Source organism: Lonchura striata, chromosome 29 (genome assembly GCF_046129695.1).
Source record: "Lonchura striata isolate bLonStr1 chromosome 29, bLonStr1.mat, whole genome shotgun sequence".
Lineage (NCBI taxonomy): Eukaryota > Metazoa > Chordata > Aves > Passeriformes > Estrildidae > Lonchura > Lonchura striata.
Genome location: NC_134631.1, coordinates 5,803,902 through 5,827,525, shown reverse-complemented (window position 1 = coordinate 5,827,525; position 23,624 = coordinate 5,803,902). Strand labels below are relative to the sequence as shown.

At 50.7% G+C, this 23,624-nt stretch overlaps 2 protein-coding genes across 2 annotated transcripts in view; one reads left to right on the top strand and one right to left on the bottom strand.

Annotated features, from left to right (window-relative positions):
* LOC144247624 (uncharacterized) overlaps positions 1 to 23,624 on the top strand; it is a 1,666,419-nt gene that overhangs the window by 140,057 nt on the left and 1,502,738 nt on the right. Inside the window, exons 4-6 of the mRNA XM_077788932.1 lie at positions 13,870 to 13,878; positions 15,413 to 15,577; positions 16,607 to 16,609. Of these exons, the coding sequence (XP_077645058.1) occupies positions 13,870 to 13,878; positions 15,413 to 15,577; positions 16,607 to 16,609 (177 nt within the window). The remainder of the gene's footprint in view (positions 1 to 13,869; positions 13,879 to 15,412; positions 15,578 to 16,606; positions 16,610 to 23,624) is intronic.
* On the bottom strand, positions 16,643 to 19,616 carry LOC144247605 (class II histocompatibility antigen, B-L beta chain-like). The gene is made up of 5 exons (XM_077788897.1): positions 19,441 to 19,616; positions 18,739 to 18,802; positions 18,280 to 18,487; positions 17,362 to 17,638; positions 16,643 to 16,799 (listed from the first exon to the last, which is right to left on the bottom strand). The coding sequence occupies exons 1-5, from the start codon at positions 19,614 to 19,616 to the stop codon at positions 16,643 to 16,645; spliced, it is 882 nt and encodes a 293-aa protein (XP_077645023.1).

Sequence of the window (23,624 nt, the reverse complement as noted above, 5' to 3'; positions counted from 1 at the left end):
GCCCCAAGGTGGACATCTGGTCCTTTGGCATTGTGACCATCGAGATGGTGGAAGGAGAACCTCCTTACTTCAAGGAAACGAGGGCCATGGTAAGAGGCAAATTCTCCAGGGGCTGCAGAGCCCTGTGAGCACAGGGTGACCCTGCACTGGGAGCAGCAGCTGGAGGTTTCTGCACCTGGGGAAGGGAATTCCCAGAGCACTCGAGTCTCAACACAAACAAATATTCTGCAGTCTCCAGCAACAATTTGCTTTGGGATTTATGCTGTTGCAGCTCTTCTGTCTGTGAGGATGACCTGAAAATGTGAATCAAGTGCATCAGCTCTTTCCAATGGCTGTGGCAGCACCAGGGTTTGGGTTTTTTGGTTAGCACAGGACAATGAGCTGTGAGCAGCATCTCTGCCAGGGAGGAAAGTGCCCCTGGAGCTGGGGCTGAGAACCCGGGGTCGCTGTGAGCACCTGTGGGTGGGAAGGAAGCTGGCAGAGCGCTGAGTTTGCTTTTCCTGCAGGCTCGCGCTCTGATCCGGCACAACGGGACCCCGCAGCTGCAGGAGCCCCGGCGCCTGTCGGCTCTGCTGCGGGACTTCCTCGAGTGCAGCCTGGAGCCGGACGAGGAGCAGCGCTGGTCTGCCCAGGAGCTGCTGCAGGTGAATGCCGAGCGGCTGAGGGGAAGCAGCAGCGCCAGGGAGGGGTTTTCTGCTGGGGCCCCTCCGATAGTCTCCAGCCTCGCTGCGTTCCACACGCAAAGCAAGCAGAATCCTCGCCGGGTTTGGCTTGGCAGGGTCCTTTCGAGGGCATCTGTCCCTGGTGCCCCACAAGGAGCAGGGCCATCTTCAGGCAGGTCCGGTGCTCAGAGCCCTGCCTGGCCTGAGCTTGGATGTTCCCAGGGAGGAGGCACCTCCCACATCCCTTGGGCACCTTCTGTCAGTGTTTCCCCACTCCTGGCAAAAAGATTCTGTCTTTGATCTAACCTGAGCCTGCTTCCCTCTCCTGAGTTTCAGACCATTTCCCTTTGTTCTGTTGCAACAGAGCCTGTGAGGAAGTTGGCTCTGGACAGTAACAGTTCATATCTTTCTTTTTTATTTTTTGGGCAGCACCCATTTTTATCATCAGCCAAGCCTCTCTCCAGCCTGACCCCTCTGATCACCGCAGCAAAGCAACTGAGGCAGCAGCAGAGGAGATGAAGCACTGGAGGACAGCTTTTAGTTACAGTAGTTAGTGAGGACAACTAATTAGTGATGGTAGTTAGCAGTGCTAGTTGGTTATGGTAGTTAGGACAGCCTGTTTGTTACGGCTCTTATGACAGCCTGTTTGGTATGGCAGTTTTTTGAATAAAAACTCTCTTAAACCTCAACTCCCTTGAGGTGTCCCTTCCTCCTCCCTCTGTGGCTCGGCTGCCCGGAGCAATGTGAGGGGAGAGCGGGCCCAGCCTGGCCCAGAGCTGAGCCCCAGCAGAGCCCTGGCAGAGCCCAGAGCAGCCTCGGATCTGCAGAGTCAGCCTGGGAGGAGGCGCTCGGAGCCTTCTGGGCTGCACCCGACTCTTGGTTACAAACTGCGTGTGCTGGAAAATGCCACCGGCTCTGCCAGAGGGCAGAAGGGGCCCGGGGAAGGCCCCAGTGCTCCCTGCAAGGGAAACACCTGCCCTGGGTTTGTTATAGAGAACTATGTAGTTGGTGGCTTTTGCTCTTATGTCTTGACTTCTGCAACTTATTCTTAATCACAACGATTTTGATACAGAACAGCTTGTAATCACTTTTAACTGCTTTTGCTGTAATATAATTTGTCAGCTTTTTGTGGCCAATGCCCTGGCCCCTGAGTAGCTCATATCCTCAGAACATCATTCTTGGATGATAGTTTAGTTTGTGCACAGTGTGAAAAACATACATACTAGTTTTGGCTTTTGCAAAATATTGAAGTGGATGCCATGTGTTGTGCATTAGAATGTTAACTTTTGCAGAAGTAGCTGTAGTTGTGAAATAATAATTAATGCTTTTATTTTTGTAACTAACTGACAGTAATAACTCAGAGGTATTTGTGAAACAGCCAGTGTTGATTTAAAGTACTTGTGGAAGTAGCTAAAACCGTCTGCATGGCCAGATAACATTTAAGGAATGGGTGTGATGAGGACCCTGCCGCTGACCCTTCGACTGGAAGGAACTGTCTCCTGCTGATGTGGAAACCCAGGTGTCCCAGGGTGAGGTTCTGGTGTTTGTATCCCCAATCGTGGGTTCTGTTCATGTTTGATATTCTGTTCTGTGCTCTCAGAACTGACTCTGAAAGTGAAGGTTTGTTTTGTCTTGTTATCAGCCGGCTCACCTCCCCCCATGGTCTGTTCTCTACAAGAGGCTTGTGCGGGCTGGCTTGGCTTGCTTTTGCTGGCTTTGTTTGCTTGCTCTTGCTTCCGCTCCTGCCTTTGCTTTTTCCTGTTAGTTAGTTTACCTAGGCATTCCAATTTTTTCCCTGGACTGTTTCTTTCCCTTTCCCTTTCCTGAATACCATCCAACCTGCTCTGGACTGGGACCTGGGAACCCCGAGGAGCACTGGGAGCCTGCGCTCTGTGATCTGCAGCAGCCATCCCCAGTGCCCAGAGCAATCCCCAGCGCCCAGACCCGGGCGACCACCCCCAGGAGAGACTTTCTGGATTTGTCATCTCTTCAGAGTGGTGAAAGAGTTTTGTTGTCATCTGGTGTTGTTCATTTTTTTTAGTGCTGGGGATTGTTTTGTTAGTTAAATAAACAGGTTCTTTTCCACTTCTCTCAGAGAAAGTTCTTCCCGAATCAGGTGGGTGGGGAGGAGCCGTGGGGGTTTGTTTTCTGGGGGCTCCTTCCAGAGGAGGATTTGGGGGATTTGCATTCCAAGAGCACTCAGGGTTGCGTGTTGAGGTTATGCCCAAGGGGATCTGGGGTTGGACAACACAGCTGGACTGAAGGTTAAAAATGTCCAAGGGGATCTGGGGTTGGAAAACAGTAACACCTAAAATTCTGCTGGGTTGAGAGACATCCAGGATTAAACCTGCTGGGTTGATGGATTAACATTCCATGAGCACTCAGGGTGTAGATATGTAATGTAGACTGTTTGAAAGTAAAAGGTACCTTGTATGTGAGAGTGAAAAATAAAAGTGAGTAAATGTAGATGAATGGAAGTATATATAATGTAGATTGTTTATTTTGAGCTTTACTTTATCTCCTTGGAGGCAGGTGGATTGTGTTGAATGGTATATTGAGAGAAAGGACTTTTTGAGTAGTTGAAAGAAGGTGGTATTCAGGTTGTTAGAGAAAGTGGGAAACAGAGGCAGAGGACTTGTGAAGAAACGTGAGGAATGGACTATCACATCTAAAATGGACAACACCAAAACACACCAAAGGAGTGTTGAAAAGGACTTGCATAGAAAAATCAGCAAAAAGGAGTGACAAGGGAAACAGAGGGCAAGCCTGGATTGAGCACTGTACTCACCAGCGAGAAGATCACACGTACCTGCTGTGGGCAGCAACCCCACAGGCAGGGGAGGTGGGGGTATAAGCCATGCCAGACCTCTGTCACTCCTGTTTCTGTCTCTCATTTGTTGTCTTTTCCCTTCTGAGATACAAGCAAGATCATGTCACAAATGCTACAGAAAGTATTACATGGAAAGAAACCAAAGTTCCTTTTTGGTACACACACCCATGTCAACAGCCACAGACCCACCCAAATTGAGTACCTGCAGGCAAAATGGGGAAAAACTGCAGTGTACCAGAATAGTTTGGCTTTAGACTGTTTATTGGCTAATGAAGGGGGTTTTTGCGGAAAGGTTAATGTATCAGACTGTTGAAAATAGATGACAATGGGGAGGTCATCCTAGAAAAAAACAACCCAGACACCAATCCAAAAATGGGAAAACAGTCTTAAAAACTAACTGGTGGGGTAATGTATTGAGGATGGGATGGTGGAAGAAATGGAGATTCTTCCTTTTATGTATTACAACTGTTATAAATGAAAATTTGTCCAGCCAAATTAATATGAAAAAATAAAATATTTATTTTGCAATCAAATTGTACATGGCCAGCCACAAGGAAAGAACAGAGCCGAGCCCAGGGTCAGCCCTGGGTGTGCAACAAAGAGGTCAGCCTCAGCAGAGGTTTTCCTCTATGCCCACACACCTCCATCCTGGCACAAGCAGTTTTTATAGGGAAAATTCTGCCTGAGGCCAAGATTTCGGCAGTCAGTCTTCTCTTCAGAGTCCACATGTTAACAAGATTTTCTGCTTTGGTGATGAGGGAGAACAATTCAGTGTCTGGAGTTTGTTGAATCCCTTGATGAAATTTACGGGAGGGAACGCTGCATTCACCTGTGTCTGCCCAAGGATTTCCATGATATCCATCTCGGGTCCTTCAGGCAAGGATCAGCACCGGGGGTTCCTGTATCTCCCCAGCTATGGCCCATCTCCTGGGGAGCCGCACCTTCTTACTTGTAAATCAGTTTCCAATATACACCCGGTCTCACCTGCGAGGGAGGGGGGGAATCCTAATACAAACGTGTAGAGTGTTAGAGTGTTCTAACAAATATAACAAATATTCAATATCACATATATCATATTAGAAATGGAGCCAATTATATCTGCTGCATATAACAGTATGGTAAATGTAGCTTTGTAGATAAAATGAAGCTTTAGTACTTAAAAAAGCAACTATGTATGTGTGTGTGTGGGGGTTGTTTAAGGAATGAGATACTCGTTTCAAGGAACACGCAAATTCTCCAGAGAAGAGCAATTTATGGTTTTCTTATTAGAAGAAGCTGATTTCTTCATGCCTGGCTCAGACTTGAAGACCCCGTGGGAATTAAAGAAAGCAGTTGACATACAACAGACAGAGTTTTTTGTTTCAAATAGAATGTATGCATAGCCATGAAGGATATATGAATATGCAACAGTGTATTGTTTTAGGGGTGATTCCTTCATTCACAAGGTACATTCCTCTTGGCTTAAGTGCCTGAGAGCATCTGGACCTCAGATATTCTTTCCTTTTTATTGTCTTGTAATTGTCCTAACTCTAAATTTTTATCAGTCTAATTCTATTCCTATTTTTTTCACCATTTTATTATTAGTAAACTTTTAAAATTCTAAAAACCAAATGATCGGCATTTTTCACAAATTCCTATCAGGAGACAGAGAAACCATTTATCATTTCTAAGGCATCATTAGATTACAAGCTGTCCTCGGAATAAGAACCAACCAGACAGCTCCAGCTCCTGACCTTCCTGCCGACCAAGCCACTGAAATGAGGAACACATTTCACCAGGAGATGGGATCAGGTTATCTGTTAGCAGAAAAAGGAGGAGTTTGTGGAAAACTAAATTACTCAAACTGATGTTGGCAAAGAGATGACAAGGGGAAAGTGTTGAAAAAGATAACAAAGGAAATAGGAAAGCAGTTTATGTATTGGTCCAAGCATGTAAAGGATGGGAATGGGACACACTTTCGTGGCTCCCCAGCAGAGCAGGGGTTAAACGTTGGGACTCTCCTGGATTTTCCCCGGAAAGGGCCCATCTCTGCACCAAGCTACCTTTTTTCATTTGTAAATTAGGTCTTTCTTTCTCTGCCAACTGTGGTGTCTCCAGCCCCGGCTGCAGCCACTGGTCATTTAAAACTTTAAGAATCTTTTTGTACAAGCACAACTGACTTGATGTATATTTTTCATAAGCACGAATTATTCCACAACATATATTACAATGGGGCTGCAGAGATCCCCTGCAGGTCCATGGGGATGCAGAGATCCCCTGCAGGTCCATGGGGATGCAGAGATCCCCTGCAGCCCCTGGAGGAGCCGGGCTGGAGCTCGGCGATGCCTGAGAGGAGGCTGTGAGCCCGCGGGCAGAGGGGCCCCGCTGGAGCAGCCTGTCCTGGCAGGACTGAGCCCGTGGCACAGTGACCCACGCTGCAGCACTCGGAGGGGGCTGTGCCCAGGGGATGGACTCCGCTCCGAGAAGTTCCTGGAGAAGTCTCGGCCGGGAGAGAGCGCAGGGTGCAGCAGGGAACGACTCCTGTCCCTGAGCAGAGGGAGAAGCCCCGGGGGATGAGCTGAGCATGGCCCCATTCCCTGTCTCCTGCCCTGCCGGGGGAGGAGGTGCAGCTGGGAGCAGGGAGGCGTGGGGAAAGCTGCATTTAAGGCTCTGCACTGACTTCTCCTTCTCCTGCTCCGAGTCTTTGGAGTTTTCTGCCAGAAATCTCTCCCCTGCCCCACCCACCCACAGGGCTTCGGGCAGGTTTCCCTTTTTGGGGGAAATCAAAGCGAAGCACTGATGCGCTAACGAGGGGCAGGAGAAGTGAGGCTCCTGGGCTTCCCGCAGAGGCGGAGGCACGGGAGGCGCAGGGCCGGGAAAGCCGTGGCGGGAGGCGTGGAGAAGTTTGTTTGTGCGGGCAGCTCAATCCCGGCTCGGGCCCGGGCCCGTGCCGGGGCTGTTCCTCATCTCCGGCTTTCCCCTCACGCAGCCCGGGGGCGCCGAGAGCGCGGGGCGAGGCGGGGCCGTGCGCAGAGCCCGCCCCGAGCTCGCTGCCATTGGCCGCCGGTGCCGTCAGTCGCGGTTGCGGCGCGCTGATTGGTGGGAGCGGGGCGCGGCGCGGCCCCGGCGGCGGGCTGAGGGCGGCCGTGGCCGCGCAGCGCCGCCATTGGCCGAGCGGCTGTGCGGGCCCGGCAGCGGCGGCAGCGGCCGGAGCGCGGTGAGGCGGCGGCGGCGGAGCTCGGAGGCGGCCCCGGCGCAGGTGGGAGCCGCGCTGGGCTCTGCGGGGGCTCGGGGCTGGCTGCGGGCGGAGGGGGCGGCAGGGGGCTCCGGCGGCTCGCCGGTGCCGTGTCCGGCCCGTGCCGGCCCCGGGCTGAGGGCGCTGCGGGAGCGGCTGCCCGCGGTCTCCTTCCCGCCGGGGCCGGGCAGGAGCCGCTGCCGGAGCAGCGCTGGCTCGGCCCGGCTGCTGTGGGTAGGACAGAGGGGCTGCCCCGCGGCCGGCAGCGGGCGGGGAAATTCCCGTCGCCGGAGGTTCGTGTGCCCGGCGGAGAGCGAGGAGTCCTGTCAAAGTGACTTTATTGCCGAGCAGGGGCAGAGGCCGTGGGGCATTTGCCGTGCGCTCTCTGCCGTGCTTGTAGTCCGCAGCCTCCTTTTTATCCTCATTTTCCCGGCCGCATCTCCCTCTGCCTTTGCCCACCGGCTGAGTTCCTTGGAAGGTTCCGACTTCCCGATGCGCCTGGAGCCTGTCCTCGTTAATGTGCACCCTCCTTTTGTAGAACAGCCGATATTCATGGCTCTGTTAAGTCTTTGTGCTTCTCCTCGAAGTTCGGGAATGTAGCGGGACTTTGAGCAGCCGTCTGGGTCAATTTGTAACATTTATTGGACCTGATGGTTTCTCCCCTTATCTACAGGTGCCCGGCCCTATCTCCAGGCAGATTCACTCCTTGACTCTGTTTTGTTCTTCCCGGGTCCTCTTTGGTTTTGGGATTATTCTCGGTGCCCTCATTCCCTGTCCTTTTGTAGCCGTTTGTGGATCAGGAGGCCTGGCTGCCACCTGCATGCCCTGGCTCAGCTGCTGGATGAGCTGCACTGCCAAGGTGTGGAGCATGGTAAAAAGATGAGAGTTGCTGCAGCACAGAAGAAGAGAAGCCGCATTCCTTTAACCCCTGGTCTGGTGGGGAGCCAGGAAAGCGTGTCCCATTTCCATCCTTTCCGTGATTGACCAATACATAAACTGCTCTCCTATTTCCTTTGTTATCCTTTTCACCACTTTTCACTTGTCATCTCTTACCAGCAGTAGTTTGAGTAATTTAGTTTTCCACAAACTCCTGTTTTTTCTGCTCACAGATAATCTGATCCCATCCCCTGGTGAAATGTTGTGTTCCTCATTTCAGTGGATTGGTCAGCAGGAAGGTCAGGAGCTGGAGCTGTCTGGTTCGTTCTTCTTTTGAGGACCACTTGTAATGTAATGATGCCATTGAAATGATAAATGGGTTCTCTGTCTCCTGATATGAATTGGTTCGGGTTCTCAGGGGCTGGTCCATGGTGTTGTAGGATTTCTTCTGGTGGCCATTAATCTTTTCCCCATTTTTGGGTGCTCCCTTCAGCTGGGACTCCATCAATTGACCGCTTTTTTCTAATTACATCATCAAATACTTGAATTCCAACTGATTTTCCTGAACTTGTTCTAGCAAAAGCCCAGTGCTGTGATACACCCTGTACAGCACAGACAGTGACAGCAGATGTTGGAGTGGGCAGAGGGATGATCCCCCCCTTATTTTAGTGAAGTTTTCCCAACATTCTCCATTTGCTGTTTCCCTTTGCAGCTTCAGCCGTTTCTGTTGCAGAGTCAGAGATCCTCAGCATGGGCTCTGCCTTCAGCAGTGCAGATTCCATCTGTGCAAGCAGGCAGAGCTTGGGGTGAGGGGCAGAGGGAATCAGCCAATTCCTGCCTCAGGCAAGAAGAGCCAGGTACGTTGTCCCCAGTTTGCCCCAGCAGTGTTAATTTGCATTTCTGAAGTTCCTTCTGGGTGCCTGGAATGCAGCTTCTCTTCCACAGCAGCCTTCAGCAGCCTCACTTGTGCCCCCCCCACAACCTGCTGCTTTTTTTTTCCCCTTCAAATCATCTATTTATTGTTTATGAGTTAAAGGGTCACTTTTAAATCTCATCTAGTTTTGTAAATTTTGAAAAATTTCAATCATTTTGTTTTTAAAATTTTATAAGTATCATAATAATAAAATGGTTATAAAAATAATAATACAATTAGAGTAATACATTTTGGAGTTAGGACAATTACAAGACAATAGAAAGCAAAGAATTACAGACGTCCCAAGAAAAGCATGACTTGTGAACAAAGGAATCACCCTTAAACCAATACACTTTTTGCATATTCATACATCCTTCATGGTTATGCACACATTCTATTCTAAACAAGAAACTCTGTTGTATGTCAACTGTTTCCTTTAATCCCCTGGTGTCTTCAAGTCTGAGCAAGGCCTGAAGAAATTATCTTCTTCTGATAAGAAGCCATAAATTCCTCTCCTTTGGAAGATTTAGGTGTTCTTGGAAGGGAGCATCTCATTCCTAAAAAGAACTCCCCCCACATACATGATCTCTATTTTAACATTATGTTGTAACCTAAAACTACACTTAATACGTACAGGAATTAATACAGCATAACTTTCTAACATTACATATATATTATTCATTGTAACATTTGCGAAAAGCCAATCTTAAATATGCATTTTTCACAATCCCACCTCTTAATCATTATAATTCATTTGGTTTGAGCAATATTTCTTATCCTCTTGCATTCTTTGGACTCTGTTGGTAATCAAATAAAACATGGGATTAAACAAAGAAGAAATGTCAAAACACTTGTAACACATAAAAGGAAGAATCCTAATTTCTTCCAGCATCCCATTCTCAATACATTACCTCACCTGCTAGTTTTTAACATTATTTTCCCATTTTTGGACTGATACCTGGGTCATAATTTTTTTCTGATATCCTTTTTTTTTTCCAGGATGACATCCTTATTGCCATCTATTTTCAACAATCTGTACACCCCATTCTTTAGCCAATAAATAGCATAAAGCCAACATATTTTAACACACTGCAGGTGATGTTTGGCTTTGCAGACTCAATATTAATTCCAATGCCTGAGCAGCTTTGTTTATTATCTTCTCTATAACTGCTTGGAGTCATTTAATATGACTCAGGATATAATTTGGGGTTAATACAGAGCTAGACTGCTGTGCTTGTTTTACCTTTTGTTTACTAATTGTCTCTTTACCGAATCTTGGACTATATTTCTAAGATCAAATGTAAAACAAATCCATCTCTCTCCTTTTGGACATTCCATGCCCCAAGTATTACTACTTTTCCCTAAGTTCTTTGTAATGTGATAATTTTCCCCCTTTTTCCTGCAGGTACTTAATTTGGATGGGTTATAACAGTGGCTGTTGACATGGGGTTGTGTAACAAAAAGGAACTTTGGTTTCTTTTCATGTAACACTTTCTGTAGCATTTGTGACACGATCTTGCTGCTATCTCAGAAGGGAAAAGACAACAAATGAGAGACAGAAACAGGAATGACAGAGGTCTGGCTTGGCTTATACCCCCACCTCCCCTGCCTGTGGGGTTGCTGCCCACAGCAGGTACGTGTGATCTTCTCCCTGGTGAGTACAGTGCTCAATCCAGGCTTGCCCTCTGTTTCCCTTGTCACTCCTTTTTTACTCATTTCCAGGCAAATTGTTTTTGACACCTTTTAACTGTGGTTTCCCACCATTCCTCAGGTATCTCTCAGTCCACAGGCACTGATAATTCCCATCTACAAAACAGAGTTATTACTTCAGTTGGTTTGGGTTCTCTTTGTCTAGGGGATTGATTCAGTACTGATACCTCTTGCAACGAGAACATAGATTTTGTGAACTATAACACCAATTATTTCCATAATTTGAACATTCACTTGTAACCCAGCTGGCGTGTCCAGTATTGGGATGAATCAAATAAAGTATACAGCATAGCACTGATGGCAATTTCCTTTCTTCCCTGTAAAAGTCACTGGCTAAGGCCAGACTATAAGAACTCTTTGACTCAAACACTCCCGACCCTCCTGTTTGAAGTGGCAGTGTTCCTCTGCCAAGGAGGTGTCGGAGGCGTCTCAGGGCTTATTCAGGCAGGGCTTAGAACCAGTGATGCAAGCTTTGCCTTATTTCTCAGTTAGGTGTTATTCTTTGTACCTGCCTTGGATCATGTGGGTCTTCTCAAACCATTACCACCCAGTCCTGGTTGAAAGTCAATTTGGTATCACCCGGTTTAGATGTGATAGTCCATTCCTCACGTTTCTTCACAAATTCTTTTATTTTGCTGTCATGAATTCACCCTCTTTCCATGGTTGGGATTGCTGCTTTAGTAGTACCTGGAAAGGACTTCTTAATAGCACAGTGTTAAAAGAAAAACAATTCTGCATTACCTTTTACCATTAGTTTTCTTCAAAACTTTCTGGGTTTAACTAAAAACTTTTTCTATAGCTGCTTCTTCTTGTATCCAGCTGTGCTAATTCCTGCAGAGGCCAATTCTTCTTCCTGTGAGCTATAAGTAGTTAAAAAAAGACTAGCCCAAATTTAACAGGAGATGTATCACATCTCTTGGTTTTTTGCTTTTTAGGCAACATCTAACTGTTTTAGTCTTACAGACACATTCTTCAGAGCAAAACCCTCCTTTGATTCACAACAAAAATCAGAAGGAAAAAAAAGAAGTCTTGTTTAAAAAAATAAACCACATTGTGAGAGTCAGCGACCTCTGCTTTGATCTTATCTCTATTGGTGGTCCCGCTCTCCCTGTTTTTCACAGCTTTGGTTTTGGCTCTGTCCTTGTCACTCCCCTCCCCTTGCTGTCACTCTGTCTAGCAGGAATGGGGGAGAACTCACAGATAGCGACGGTATGGGGACTTTGGGGTGTATTTCGCTCTCCCTCTCTGTCTCTTTTTATTTCTCCTTTTCTCTCTCTTTCGCTCTCTTTTTCTCTCTTCACATTTCAACATCCACATTCCAATATCAGTCCACTTTCTAACATTAATCCTACATCCTGGAGACGTGAGTCTGCCAATCACCTCTCCCCCCTTTTTCAACTTCCTTACAAATTTAATTACTTTTGTAATGTGTGTTCTGCAGGCCTGTAATTCACGGCACCCTCCGCCAAGGGCTACCAGCTACCCACAGCTGACAGTGCTAAAACTAAAGACTTATTTTGCTGTCACAATTTTCCATTCACAAGCTTGAAAGGGTTGTAGGAACAAGGTAAATCACAACTTACTTCCAAAGTGACCTTGCCTGCACTAAAAAATTTAAGGCAATCCTTGTTCATGCAATATGATTTGCAACGAAGCCAAGGTTTGATTTGGGAAGGGCATCTGAGGACACAGAGCATGAGTTTTACCAATCTATAATTTGAAGAGGGAATAGACAAAATGTGGATACAGTGGGGGAGACGGCAAGTAAGGAATTTATCTCTGCCATACTCTCTTTTTGACTGCCAGGAGACACTGTCTAAAGAGGTTTCTACGGTACAAACAATAACTGGATGGGAAGAGGCACTCTTGAATTTAAGCTTTGATGTCAAAGTAGGAAACTGCCCCTGAGCACTGCAGTGCTGGAGCACCCTGCCTGCAAACTCACCAGAGGCAAGCCACTGCTGCCACGCTGCAGGGCTGCCTGCAGCACAGAGGGAACCATGGCCAAGCCCTCCCTGCAGGCCTGGGTAATCCACACAAGGAATCACAATTGCTTCATAGCTCTCTAACTCATTCAAGAAATAGGAAACCATAGTAAACAGAGATCTCCCTCACCATCTTTTTCATATGTCTGTGTCACACACCCACTGTGATGCTGAAAGTAACAAATTAACAGTTTACAGTAGAAGATACTGAAATTTTTCTTCATCTAGCTTTGTAGGTTTCCTTTTTCTATATGTAGCCACCTCCCATTGTGGGAAAAAATGAGCCCTATTTTTTTACAAGTGTTTTGTATGCACAAAACAATTGCTGTTCTAGATACACTGCAAGTAGTTAGCAGTTCCAGAAAAACTAATAAACAAACAAAACAAAAAAAGTAAGAAAGCAAAATACATTTGGGTACTTGAAAAAGGACTGGTTGGAAGGAAAAATGTTTCTCATTGACCTACCAAGCAGCTGGTGTTACCTTTAGTTTAACTTTATACACTGAGAACACTTGATTGAACAGCCTGCATTGACTCAAATTAATAGCAGGTTTTGCTATGTCACAGCTGTAAACTAGTTTTTCAATCCTAGAGTACAGTAAATTATGTATTTCAAGATAAAAATCACAATGCAAATTGGAAGAAATTTAGTACACAATTAATTTACCTCCAAAAGTCAGTTTATGACTTTCCTCTACCAGGATTGCAGAAGTTGCTGTAGCTTGAATACACACTGGCCAGCCTTGATTTACTGGATCCCACATCTTTGATAAATAAGCCACGGGTCTCTTTACTCCTCCCCACTCTTGAAACAAAACCCTATTTTGAACTACCCCCTTTTCTTCATTTACATACAGATGAAAGGGTTTTGCTAGTGCAGGTAAGCTTAAAGTTGATATTGGGGCTAGTTTTAACTTCATTTTTCTTAGTTTTTCATTATCCTTTTTGGTCCATTTTATATCATTTCCCTTTGTCAATTTTTTTATTCAAAAATTTTACTGCCTGTGTATATCCTTCAATCCACAATTTATAATATCCCAATAATCTGAGTATCTTTCTGATTTCCCCCTTTGAAGAGGGAGGGGGAAGGGATAGAATCCCTGTGTTTCATTCTGGGTTGAGCTTTCAACTACCCTTCCTAATCAAGTGTCCAAGATATTTTACCTCTGATTCTACAAATTGCAGCTTCCCTTTTGATACCTTTAATCCTTTTTCCCCAAGAAAATTCAAAAGCTTTATAGTAGCCTCTCTAACTTCAGCTTCAGCTTTCCCAGAAAGTAAAAGATCATCAATGCATTAGATAACTTGTATTCCAGGGGGAGTGGGGAAAGTTTGTAGTATTGTTTCTAAAGCTTGTCCAAATAAGTTTGAGGATTCTGTAAACCCCTGTGGTAGTTTTGTCCATCTTAACTTCTGTTTTCTCCCAGTTAGTGGGTCCTTCCATTCAAAAGCAAAGATAACTTGCTCTCCTGGGCTAATGGGCAAGCCCAAAAGGCATCTTTAAGGTCCACTACACTAAACCACTGATGCTGGGGAGGAACTTTTACTGAAAAGAGTGTAAGGATTTGGTACCACTGGATAGCGGGTCTGAGTTCTTTTGTTAACCTCCCTTAAGGCTTGTACCAGTCTATAGCTCCCATCAGGCTTCTTTACTGGGAGTATTGGGGTATTATGGGGAGACATACAAGGTTCTAATGTCCCATCCTTTATTAGTCCTTCTATTACTGGCTTTAAACATTCCCGTCCTTCTAAAGATACAGGATACTGCCGTACACGTATGGGACAATTTTTTTTTCCTCAATTGTAATCTTTATGGGGTCAATATTTAATCTTCCCCTATTTCCCTCCCCAGCCCAAACTTCCTTGTTAATTCTTCTTCCATCCTCCTGGCCTAGTTTTAAAAGTCTAGCTCTCATCTTCCCATCTTCTGGAACAAACCCTATTCCTAATTTCACTTGTAAATCTTGTCCCAATAAATTGCTACCTGCCCCTGGGACCAAGAAAACATCCCTCATCCAAAATCTAGTTTCTCCCTCTATTGCCACATTTTTAATAATGGGTACTGTGAAACTCTCTCCTTTTGGTCCTGTTACTTTTACAGTATCTTTGCTTACACTATAACCTTTTGGAATATTTAACATAAAGGTTCTTTTTGCCCTTGTGTCTACCACAAATTCCAATTCTTCTTCTTGGGGACCCACTCTTAAAGTTATCTCAGCATTCCCCACCTGGACCCACCTGCGCCCCCCCTCGGCCCCATGGCCCCGCGAGGGGAATTTGGGGAGGTGGGAGTGGGGCAGCGCCAAGGCCGGGCCCCCCCGCGCTGTCCTGGCGGGAGCGGCTGCAGTGGGGACCGAGTGCGGGCGGGAGCGGCCGAGAGCCCAGCGCTGCCCCAGCCCGACCTGCCCCAGCTCCATCCCTGCCCCTGCGCTGGGATGCTGTGGGTGTGGGGGGAAGAGGGAGCCGGCAGTGGGTGCTGGGCCTGGGGGCAGGAGGAGAAGGGAAGGAGAAGCAGGCTTGAGGAACAGAATGGTCAAACGATGCAGGTGGCAGGAGAGGGTGGGATTGTGCAGGAGAAGGAGGAATAGCAGGAGGAAGAGGAGTGTGAGGAAGAGTAGAGACACAAGAGGAGGAGGAGCAGAAAGAGGAAGCAGCAGAAGGTTCCACCCCTCCCTGTGTCTGCAGCCTCCCCCCAGCCCCAGGAGTGCTGCTCCCCCCACATGCAGCAGGTGACTGTGGAGGGGGATCCACAATTTTCATGGGGTGAATCTTGGTGTTTCTGAGCTTGCTTGGGCTAAATGTTGGTGCTTTGGTTTTATGTAGTAGCTGAATCTTTATGTTTTGGAGAAGGACGTTTTTGAATAGTTCTGACGTTTGGGGAGTTTTTGTTCTGTGTCTTGAAGTTTGTGGGATTTTTGGGCTGAATCTTGGTGTTTTGGAGGTTCTTACAGACACAAGATTCCCAATGACTTCCTGAGATGAACTTGGGCAATGAGGAACCTCCAGTCCAAGGTGCTCTCTTCTTGTCTTTTCCCCAAACCAGGATTTGTCATTCCCTGGGCTTGGCTGTATGGAGGAGGAGGAAAAGCCCCGGAGATGCTGCAGGAGGAGGAGCTTCAAACCCAGCCCAGGGAGCTGCAGGGAGGAAAGAGCCCCCCTGAGCCAGGAAGGCAGGCGGAGATCCAGCCGGAGCTCGGAGCTGGTGGAGAAGCCTCATGGCAGGGAGAAGCCCCACAAGTGCTTGGAATGTGGGAAGGGTTTCAGGTGGAGCTCCAACCTGATCGAGCACCAGAGGATCCACACTGGGGAACGGCCCTACGAGTGTGGGAAGTGTGGGAAGAGCTTCTCCAGGAGCTTTCACTTGACCCAGCACCAACGGAGGCACCAGTAAGGGAAGCCCTGTGAGTGCCCCGCGTGAGGGAAGAGCTTGGTGTGCTCCTGCAGCTCCATCCCCCATGGGAGGATCCGGGCTGGATGATCCCCAGTGACCCGCGTTGGGCAGAGCCCTGGTGTCCCCGCATGGGGAATAAAACAGAGAGTAAAGCAATGGAGCTGATAAAGGGGCCCGATATCTGAGGCCTGACTGAGCAGAAACTGTGGGAGACACAGACACAGTTTAAATCTCCCTGGGCAAGAAGACTGACCAAGCAACATGGTGTGAGTCTTTGTGATAACATAAATGTTCCCAGGTTACTGGATGTCACAAAGAATGTGTATCCAATGGGAAATTGTTACCAAAAACAGAGCCCTCTATAAGCACCATACAAGTCAATCCCTGTATAAACACCTGGTACACTGAATAAAATTGGTTTTGGTCTAAACTCGGATGTCCCCGTCTCTCCATGGTGGATAACCCTGTTGTGGGTGATCCCCGTTGGGTGGGGGAAGGTGCTGGAGGGATTTCTTTCCCTTCTCCTGGTGCTGCCGTGGTTTGGTTGGTAATAAATTCCCTCCCTGTGCCCAGGCTGGGTCTGTTGTCCCCGTGCCGGTGCTCGGGGCGGGATCTCTCCCGTTCCTTCTCTGCACTGCCGGGCCTCTCCTCAGCCAATGAGAGAACGCGGTGGAGAAGAGTCAGCCAATCAGCGAGAGCAGGGCTGATGACTCACCAGTTGCCGGGCAGACCCGCAGCAGGCAGTGTTCCCCACCTGGACCCGCCCTCCCTGCCCAGTGCCGGCCCCGCCGTGGGGTCCCCCCAAGTCCCTCCCCAGTGCCCCCATGAACTGGGCTGGGTTTAACTGGGAAGCTTTACTGGGAACACTGGGAGCAGGGGGCAGGGTCAGAGTGACCGCAGGGCTGGGGGACACTCGACCCCCCCAAAATCAGCGTGGGGATGGAGCGGGGATCCCGGCCGGGTCCGGGGCCACGGGGAGGGGCTCTCACTGCCAGTGGCTCAGGAGCTCTGTGGGCAGAGTAAAGGGGGTGACACCGGGCTGGGGTCCCCGGGGGGACCATTCACATTCTGGGGGAGGTGGGATACGACTCACGGGACCCCCCTTTCTTGTGCAGGTAGAACCAGATCCCCAGTGCCAGGAAGATGAAACCCAACTCGGAGTCTCCAGTTCCTGCCAGCATCTTGCTGTGGCAGCATCCAGCAGCATCTCTGGGGTCTCCGCAGGGGTCAGGACCCCCCAGAAACTCTCACAGCCACCCAGGCCCCTCCAAGCACCCTCCTGGTTGCTCCCAACCTACTCAGGATCCCTGAAACCTCCCTCTTGATCCCTTCCTCACCTTCCCAGGACCCACCAAAGCCCCTCCTGTCCCTCTCAGTATCCCACAGCCTCCTTCCAGTTGTCCCCCACTGCTCCAGGACCCCCAAACTCTCTCTCATTCCCTTCCCAGCCCCACCAGGGTTCATCCAGACCCCTCCCAGTCTCTTCCCAGCACAACCAACCTTGTCCCAATCTCTGCTCTTCCATCCCCAATCTCCATCCAGCTCTTCCAGGCTCACTCACATCCCTCCCAGTCACACCCAGCACACCCAAACTCCCTCCCAGTGTCCACCAGGACCCCCAGAACCCCATCCCACCCTCCCCAGTATCCTTCAAACCCCTTCTTAGCCTTTCCAAATCCACAACTTCCTCTCCCAGTTGAAACCAGGCTCTCCAACTCCCTCCCAGTTGAAACCAGCACATCCCAGTGGCTGTCCCAGTGCCCCCAATTCCTCCCCTGTATCCCAGTGCTGGCTCAGGGGGTGCTCCAGGCTGACGTGCTCCACCTGGCAGGTGGAGGTGAGCCCGGCCCGGGTTGAGGTTTCCAGCAGCACCAGGAGCTGGTGGGTCCAGTCCCCGTTGGGGACCATGTCGGTGGCCACCACAGAGAGCTCCTGCTGGCCCTGGAACCACCTCAGCTGGGTGTGGGCAGGGTAGAAATCCACCAAGAAGCAGAGCAGGTGACTGGGGCTGGGCTGGGAGCTCGAGGGCAGAAGAGAGATGGACAAGGTGGGGGTGACTGGGAGAGAGCGGGAACACACTGGGATCAGCTGGGAGAAACGTGGAGAGAGAGGGGAGGGGTGGTGTGGCCTTGGGGCAGACTGGGAATGGACTGAGAGGGACTTGGAATGAACTGGGAAAGACTGGGATGATACTCAGAGAGAGGGGAGGGGATGGGGGACACTGGCAGAGGGTGGAGATCTCGGAGTGAACTGGGGAGGAACTGGGAATGGGCTGGGAAGGAGTGGGAGGGACTGGGGCGGCACTGGGAGGAACTGGAATGGGCTGGGAAGGAGTGGGAGGGACTGGGGCGGCACTGGGAGGAACTGGGAATGAAGCGCGCGGCACTGGGAGGCCGAGTCCAGTGCGGGGCACGCGGCGCTGCGGGTCTGCCTGGCAACTGATGAGTCATCAGAGACTCGCGCTCTGATTGGCTGAGAGGCGGCAGCGCCACGCCAGGCTGAGATGGACAGCCGGGAGGCGCTGGGAGAGACTGGGATGGACTGGGAGAGCCACGGGGTCAGTGGCAGGGACAGAAGGTCTCGGGGATGGGCACAAGGAGGGCTGAGGGCTCTGGGGCGATTCCCAGGGAGGTTTTGAGGGGCCTCAGGGTCATTGCCAGAGCAGGGCTCGAGGGCACACGCTTTGCCCCACGCTCACCTCGGCGCTCCGTGAGGAACGGGCTGAGATACTCGTGGTTGCACCGGCAGAGCCAGTCCACCGCAGTCCTTCTTTGCTCCATAACGTGCGGGTCGCTGTTGCAGTACCTGGCTGCTGTCCCTGGAGTATCTGTCCCGTGGTATCTGTGGATACCATGCAAAGGCCTTTTCTGCTTCTTTACCCTGCACTCTCCTTGTAGCAGTTCAGGCTGGAACAAATGGCTCCCAGAACAGGGACCTTGGGCAGTTGTCCAGTCCCGGAGAGCGTCTCCTGAAGGTCATCGGATCTGGGATCTTTGGGAATTCAAGCGTCGTTTGGGACCAGCTCCAGGAGGAGCTTCTTCCTTCGCTTTGTGAGGACTGTTTCTCCTGGCCTGTCGGCACCCCTTTGGAATTCTGAGGGAAGGCTGCCGCTTTGGAAGGGAAGCTTTCAGAATCCAAAGGACCGGCAGGAGCCCACCAGCCCCCTCGAGGTTTCGCTTTTCCTTCGTGTCCCTCGCATTGGTGAGTACTCGCAGCGTGGGCTGCCAGGTGCCCGGGGGAGAGCACTACACATGAACACATTTATCTTAAGTTAATCCTTTTGCCTCGTGGGGGGGAATTTTGGGTTGTTTGGGGAACATGGACAATCATTTATCCCCAGCTCAACGAGAGATTTATATTCAGATTAAAGCAACCTTAGTACTAGGGAATGTTTCATTTAAAAAGAGGGATCTTAAAACTTTTGTTCGGTTTTTGTTTGAGCACTTTCCTGAGGCTTCCCAGGAAGATGTTTTGTCACTTTCATTCTGGGGGAAAGTTGGGTGATGCATTTATGATATACAAGTGGGTGGAAATTATAAAGTGGGCAAGTTTAATCCTATTTTCAATTTGATTTTTAAATTAGTAAAGCCTAAGTGAGAAAGTTGGGTCCCTGGTTCTTGTTCCCCATGTTACTCCCTCCCTGATCCTAACCCTGCTTCCCCTATGGGTGGGATGGGAGCCAGACCCTGCCCACGGGCACAGGGCTGTCACCTACTCCCTGCTGCCTCCTGCCCCACTCAGTCCCTCTCTCGGGCTGGCCCTGGCCACTCCAGCCCGAGCCTTCCCCGCTCCCTTGTCCCCGACTGCCCTCTCCCCAGTTTGGTCCCCAGCTCCAGGAATGTCAGTTGTACAGCCCCACCTCGGGTCCCTCCCCTGCGCTCGCAGCCGCGTCGATGGTGTCACCGTCGGGACCAGCCCCTTCTGTCCCCTGCCCACATCCCCGAGTGGGCCCTTGAGGGTGGTTCCCTCCTTCTCCAGCCCATCCCAGTTCCCACGCCGCGGAACCGAACGCGGGCCTGGCTGGAAGCCCGCCATGCTGGCCTGCAGGCCCCGAGTCACCGGGCCCCACCGCTCCGCCGGAGGCTGCGCGCTCCAGCCCGCCCCGACCCACCTTCTGAAGAGGATGAGGACGGCGGCACCCCGGCAGTAACAACAGGCTGGGAGGAGGCTGGACACGGATCAGGGAGGAGCCCTGCGGGATGGGGACCTGGACTTGGTGAGAGATCTCGATTGCCTTGCGGCGCCTGTCGTCATTAAACGGGGAAAGGAGCCGCGATGGGAGCGGATTCCTCACACTGAGGGGAATGAGTTGAGAAGAGCGGCCAGAGACTACGGCCGCAATTCTCCATATTTTAAAAATGTATTGGACTAAACTTTCACAGGACATACCTTAATTCCCCATGCCTTCCATTACATTACCACTGCACTATTGCAGTGGAAAAAACTTTTAAAACCAATCCTATCCAAGTATGACTTGAGTGAAGTTTTAGGCGAAGGCCAGGAAGGCCTTGAGGCTTTGGCAGGAGAGGGGGAATTTAGCAGACCAGAGGATCAGGTCATGCTGCCCAACAATGTCTTAGATGACATCAATTCTGCTGCAAAGACTGCTCTTTTAAAAATCCCTGATGGAACCACCCTTGTCCAAAACTTTTCTTCAATCCATCAGGGGGTTGAAGAGACATTTGTTAAGTTTGTTGACCACCTCCCAGAGGCCATCGATCACCAAATTGATAATGTAGAGGCCAGGGATGAACTCCTGGGAAAAATGGCAATGTCTAACGCCAACCCGGAAACCAAAAAGCTTCTCGGAGCTCTTCCCCAAGATCCAGAGCCACTCATCCCACAGATGGTCGACACCTGCACTAAGGCCTCTTCTTCAGAAACTGCTTTAGCCCTGGCCGTGAGCAAAGGGGTGGGGAGGCAGTGGTGCCCATTAACAACGTGAGGTGCTTGAACTGTGGCCAGTTGGGCCATTTCCAAGCAAACTGCCCTCACTGGCCTCCTGTGCACTTTAACTCACCTCGCTGCCCTCTCCAGAACACCTAGAAATGATCAGCCCTCGCAGCGTCCGGGAAACGGGCGGGGAGCGCGGCGCGGTCCCGCACGGAGACAACGAGCGGCAGCCGCGGCCCCGGGGCCGAGGGCGGGCGGGCGAGGCCGGCGGGCGGGCAGCCCCGCCGGGGGCGGCTCAGAACCGCAGTCCTGGGGCGAAACTGCCGCCCCCGCCCCGCTGCTGCTCCGGAGCTCCTGCGCCCGCAGCGTCCGCGGGCACCGGCCGGGACAGAGCCGGGAAGGAGAAGGGGCCGAGCCTCGGCGCGGCCGCCAGCGCCGGGAGCGGGACGAGCCCCGCACGGCAGCGCCCCAGCACCGGCGCCACGTCCAGCATCACCAACACACACGCAAACCCGCTGGCCAAGGTAAAAAAGTCCTTGCCATGAACGTTCTGGGGACAGGAAATGGTTCAATGTCAAAAACAGATACGGTTTAATAACCCAGAATGATAACAAACAAGATGTGCTTGTTCATCAGACTGCTATAAAAAAGAATAACCCCAGGAAATAACTCCACAGTCTAGGAGATGGAGAAATTGTGGAATTTAATATAATACAAGGAAGAAAAGGCCCCCAAGCAGCCGATGTGACAGGACCTGGTGGAGTTCCAGTGCAAGGTGGCAAACATGCACCAAACTGCAAACCTGCAAAATATTACCCATGTCATGGAAGTCCTCCACACTCCTACCGGGGAAATAAAACCCAAAACCAACAACCAAATCCCAGCAACAGCCCAAAAGCTGAAAGAGCACAGAACACCGATAAGCCATCCTCCATCCAAGACTCCACATCCATATCAAAACAACTTTCCAGTCCGATAAGTCCCACTTCTTCTACTACCCTTCCCCAATTCCTGTGGCCTCCCTGCCCCCCTCCCACTTTCCCTGTTTCCTTTCCCTTGTCCTATTACCCCTTTTTTATGTTCCCATAAATTCCTACCTCCTTTTCCCCCTTTCCATGGCCTCCCTCCACTAGTCCCTTTCCCCAGAGTTCCTTCATAATACCCGAGGGAGTGTAATTGGAGGGGAAGAAAGGACAGTTTTCCTAAAGTAACCATCTTTTTCTTAAAAAGTAATGATTTCTATTTGGAGTTTCCAACAGGCACACCACCACCTACATTACCTCGTACAGAGTCTGTCACAGCCAGCAGCACTGCCACAGGGGCCAGAGAACCAGTCCCTACTGAAGGCTCCTGACTCCCTCTCCTGATAAACTGGACTAAGAAAACCCCACATCCCTCCTGCCAGCTCTAAGAAAATCTATTTGGACATTAGAGACTCAGAATTGTTTGCATTTTGAAAATTGTCGTATGAGCGCTTTTGATTGTTTTTATCATTTTGTGTTGATTCAGTTGATCCTCCAGAGAAGCTTTCTTAATAATATAAAAAGGGGAATTGTGGGGATCCTGGGGTGCATTTCCCTGGTTTGGGGAGACGCAGGAGGCTTCCCTCAAGGGGCTGCTGGACTCCGTTTGCTCCTTTCCCTGTTCCTGTGTCTGTTCCTGTGTCCCTGGGCCACTCCCTCCCTGTTCCCTGACTGGGCCTCATCTTTGTACTGCCCAGGGACCAGGGTCACCCCCACCCCGACTCCTCGGGACAGGGAGAGCTGAGAGTTGGAGCAGGGGGATGGGTGTGTTGGGGAAAACCCTGAACATCTCACGGCATGGCTGAATCAAACATCTGTGGATACCATGCAAAGGCCTTTTCTGCTTCTTTACCCTGGACTCTCCTTGTAGCAGCTCAGGCTGCAACAACTGGGGACTGTCCAGCCCAGATCCTCCCATGGGGATGGAGCTGGAGCAGCGCACGAAGCTCTGCCCCCACTCAGGACACCCGCAGGGCCTCCCTGGTGTGGAAGTGCTGCTGAGTGACGATCTCTGAATTCCACCTGAAGCTCTTCTGACATTCCCCACACTCGTAGGGCCTCTCCCCAGTGTGGATCCTCTGGTGTTCCATCAGGTGGTAGCTCCGGCTGAAACCCTTCCCACATTCCAAGCACTTGTGGGGCTTCTCCCTGCCATGAGGCTTCTCCACCAGCTCCGAGCTCCGCCTGGATCTCCGCCCGCCTTCCTGGCTCAGGGGGGCTCTTTCCTCCCTGCAGCTCCCTGGGCTGGGTTTGCAGCTCCTCCTCCTGCAGCATCTCTGGGGCTTTTCCTCCTCCTCCATCCAGCCATGTGCAGGGAATGACAAATCCTGGTTTGGGGGAAAAACAAGAGGAGAGCACCTTGGACTGGAGGCTCCTCCTGCCCAAGTCCATCCCTAGAACTCAGCAGGGCTCTTGTGTCCATGAAAATCTCCACAGTATCAAGGTTCAGCCCAAAACAACTCTCCCTGGAGTTCCCTATCTCTGATCTCTCCACTTTTGGGGTTCCAGAGGTTTCCTTTCCTTGGGATGATGGGGGTCCAATGGCTCCAGGGGTTCCCCGTTCTCAGGTGTCCTGCTTAGGGATGATCCAGGGGCTGTTGGGGCTCCATGGGGTCCCTTTTCCCCTGATGCTCTACTTTGAGATCCCAGGTGTCCCAGGGGTTCCTCCTCTCCAGGCTCCCCCCCTTTCCAGCCAGCCGGGGGTCCCCCAGCTCCAGGATCGCCCCTCTCTGCTCTCCCCACTCCGGGGGTCCCAGGTTCCCCTCCTCTCCTCCCCCGGGGGTCCCCAGGACCAATGTCCTCCCCCTGGTGACACTGGGCAATGGCCTCGTGGACTCCCAAAGATCCCGCAAGGGGCTCAGCTTTGGGGTCCTGCAAGATCCAAACCTACACACACACACAGAAAAATCCTCCCAGGGTTTATTTGGGCCTCCCAGACGACATCTGGGGCTCAATTCCACAATCTGCAAGCTCCCAACACACCCCAATAAAAAACCCTCTCAGGGAGCCCCCGATAGATTTGGGGCGAGCTCCCCCTCCCCTCTCACCTGCAGGATGAGCTGGGGGCGATGGTCCCGGGGCCAAGGGTGCTGCGGCCTCAGGGGGCACTGGAACCTCCTGTTTCTCC

Excerpts from the sequence above, each read along its gene's own strand:
- LOC144247605 (XM_077788897.1), bottom strand. The coding sequence starts at position 19,616 with ATGGCGGGCTTCCAGCCAGGCCCGCGTTCGGTTCCGCGGCGTGGGAAC. Across the intron at positions 18,803-19,440 it reads GCGCAGGGGAGGGACCCGAG|CCCACGCTGCGAGTACTCAC; the intron begins GTGGGGCTGTAC and ends GGCACCTGGCAG. Across the intron at positions 18,488-18,738 it reads GCGAAACCTCGAGGGGGCTG|CCTGAACTGCTACAAGGAGA; the intron begins GTGGGCTCCTGC and ends CATTTGTTCCAG.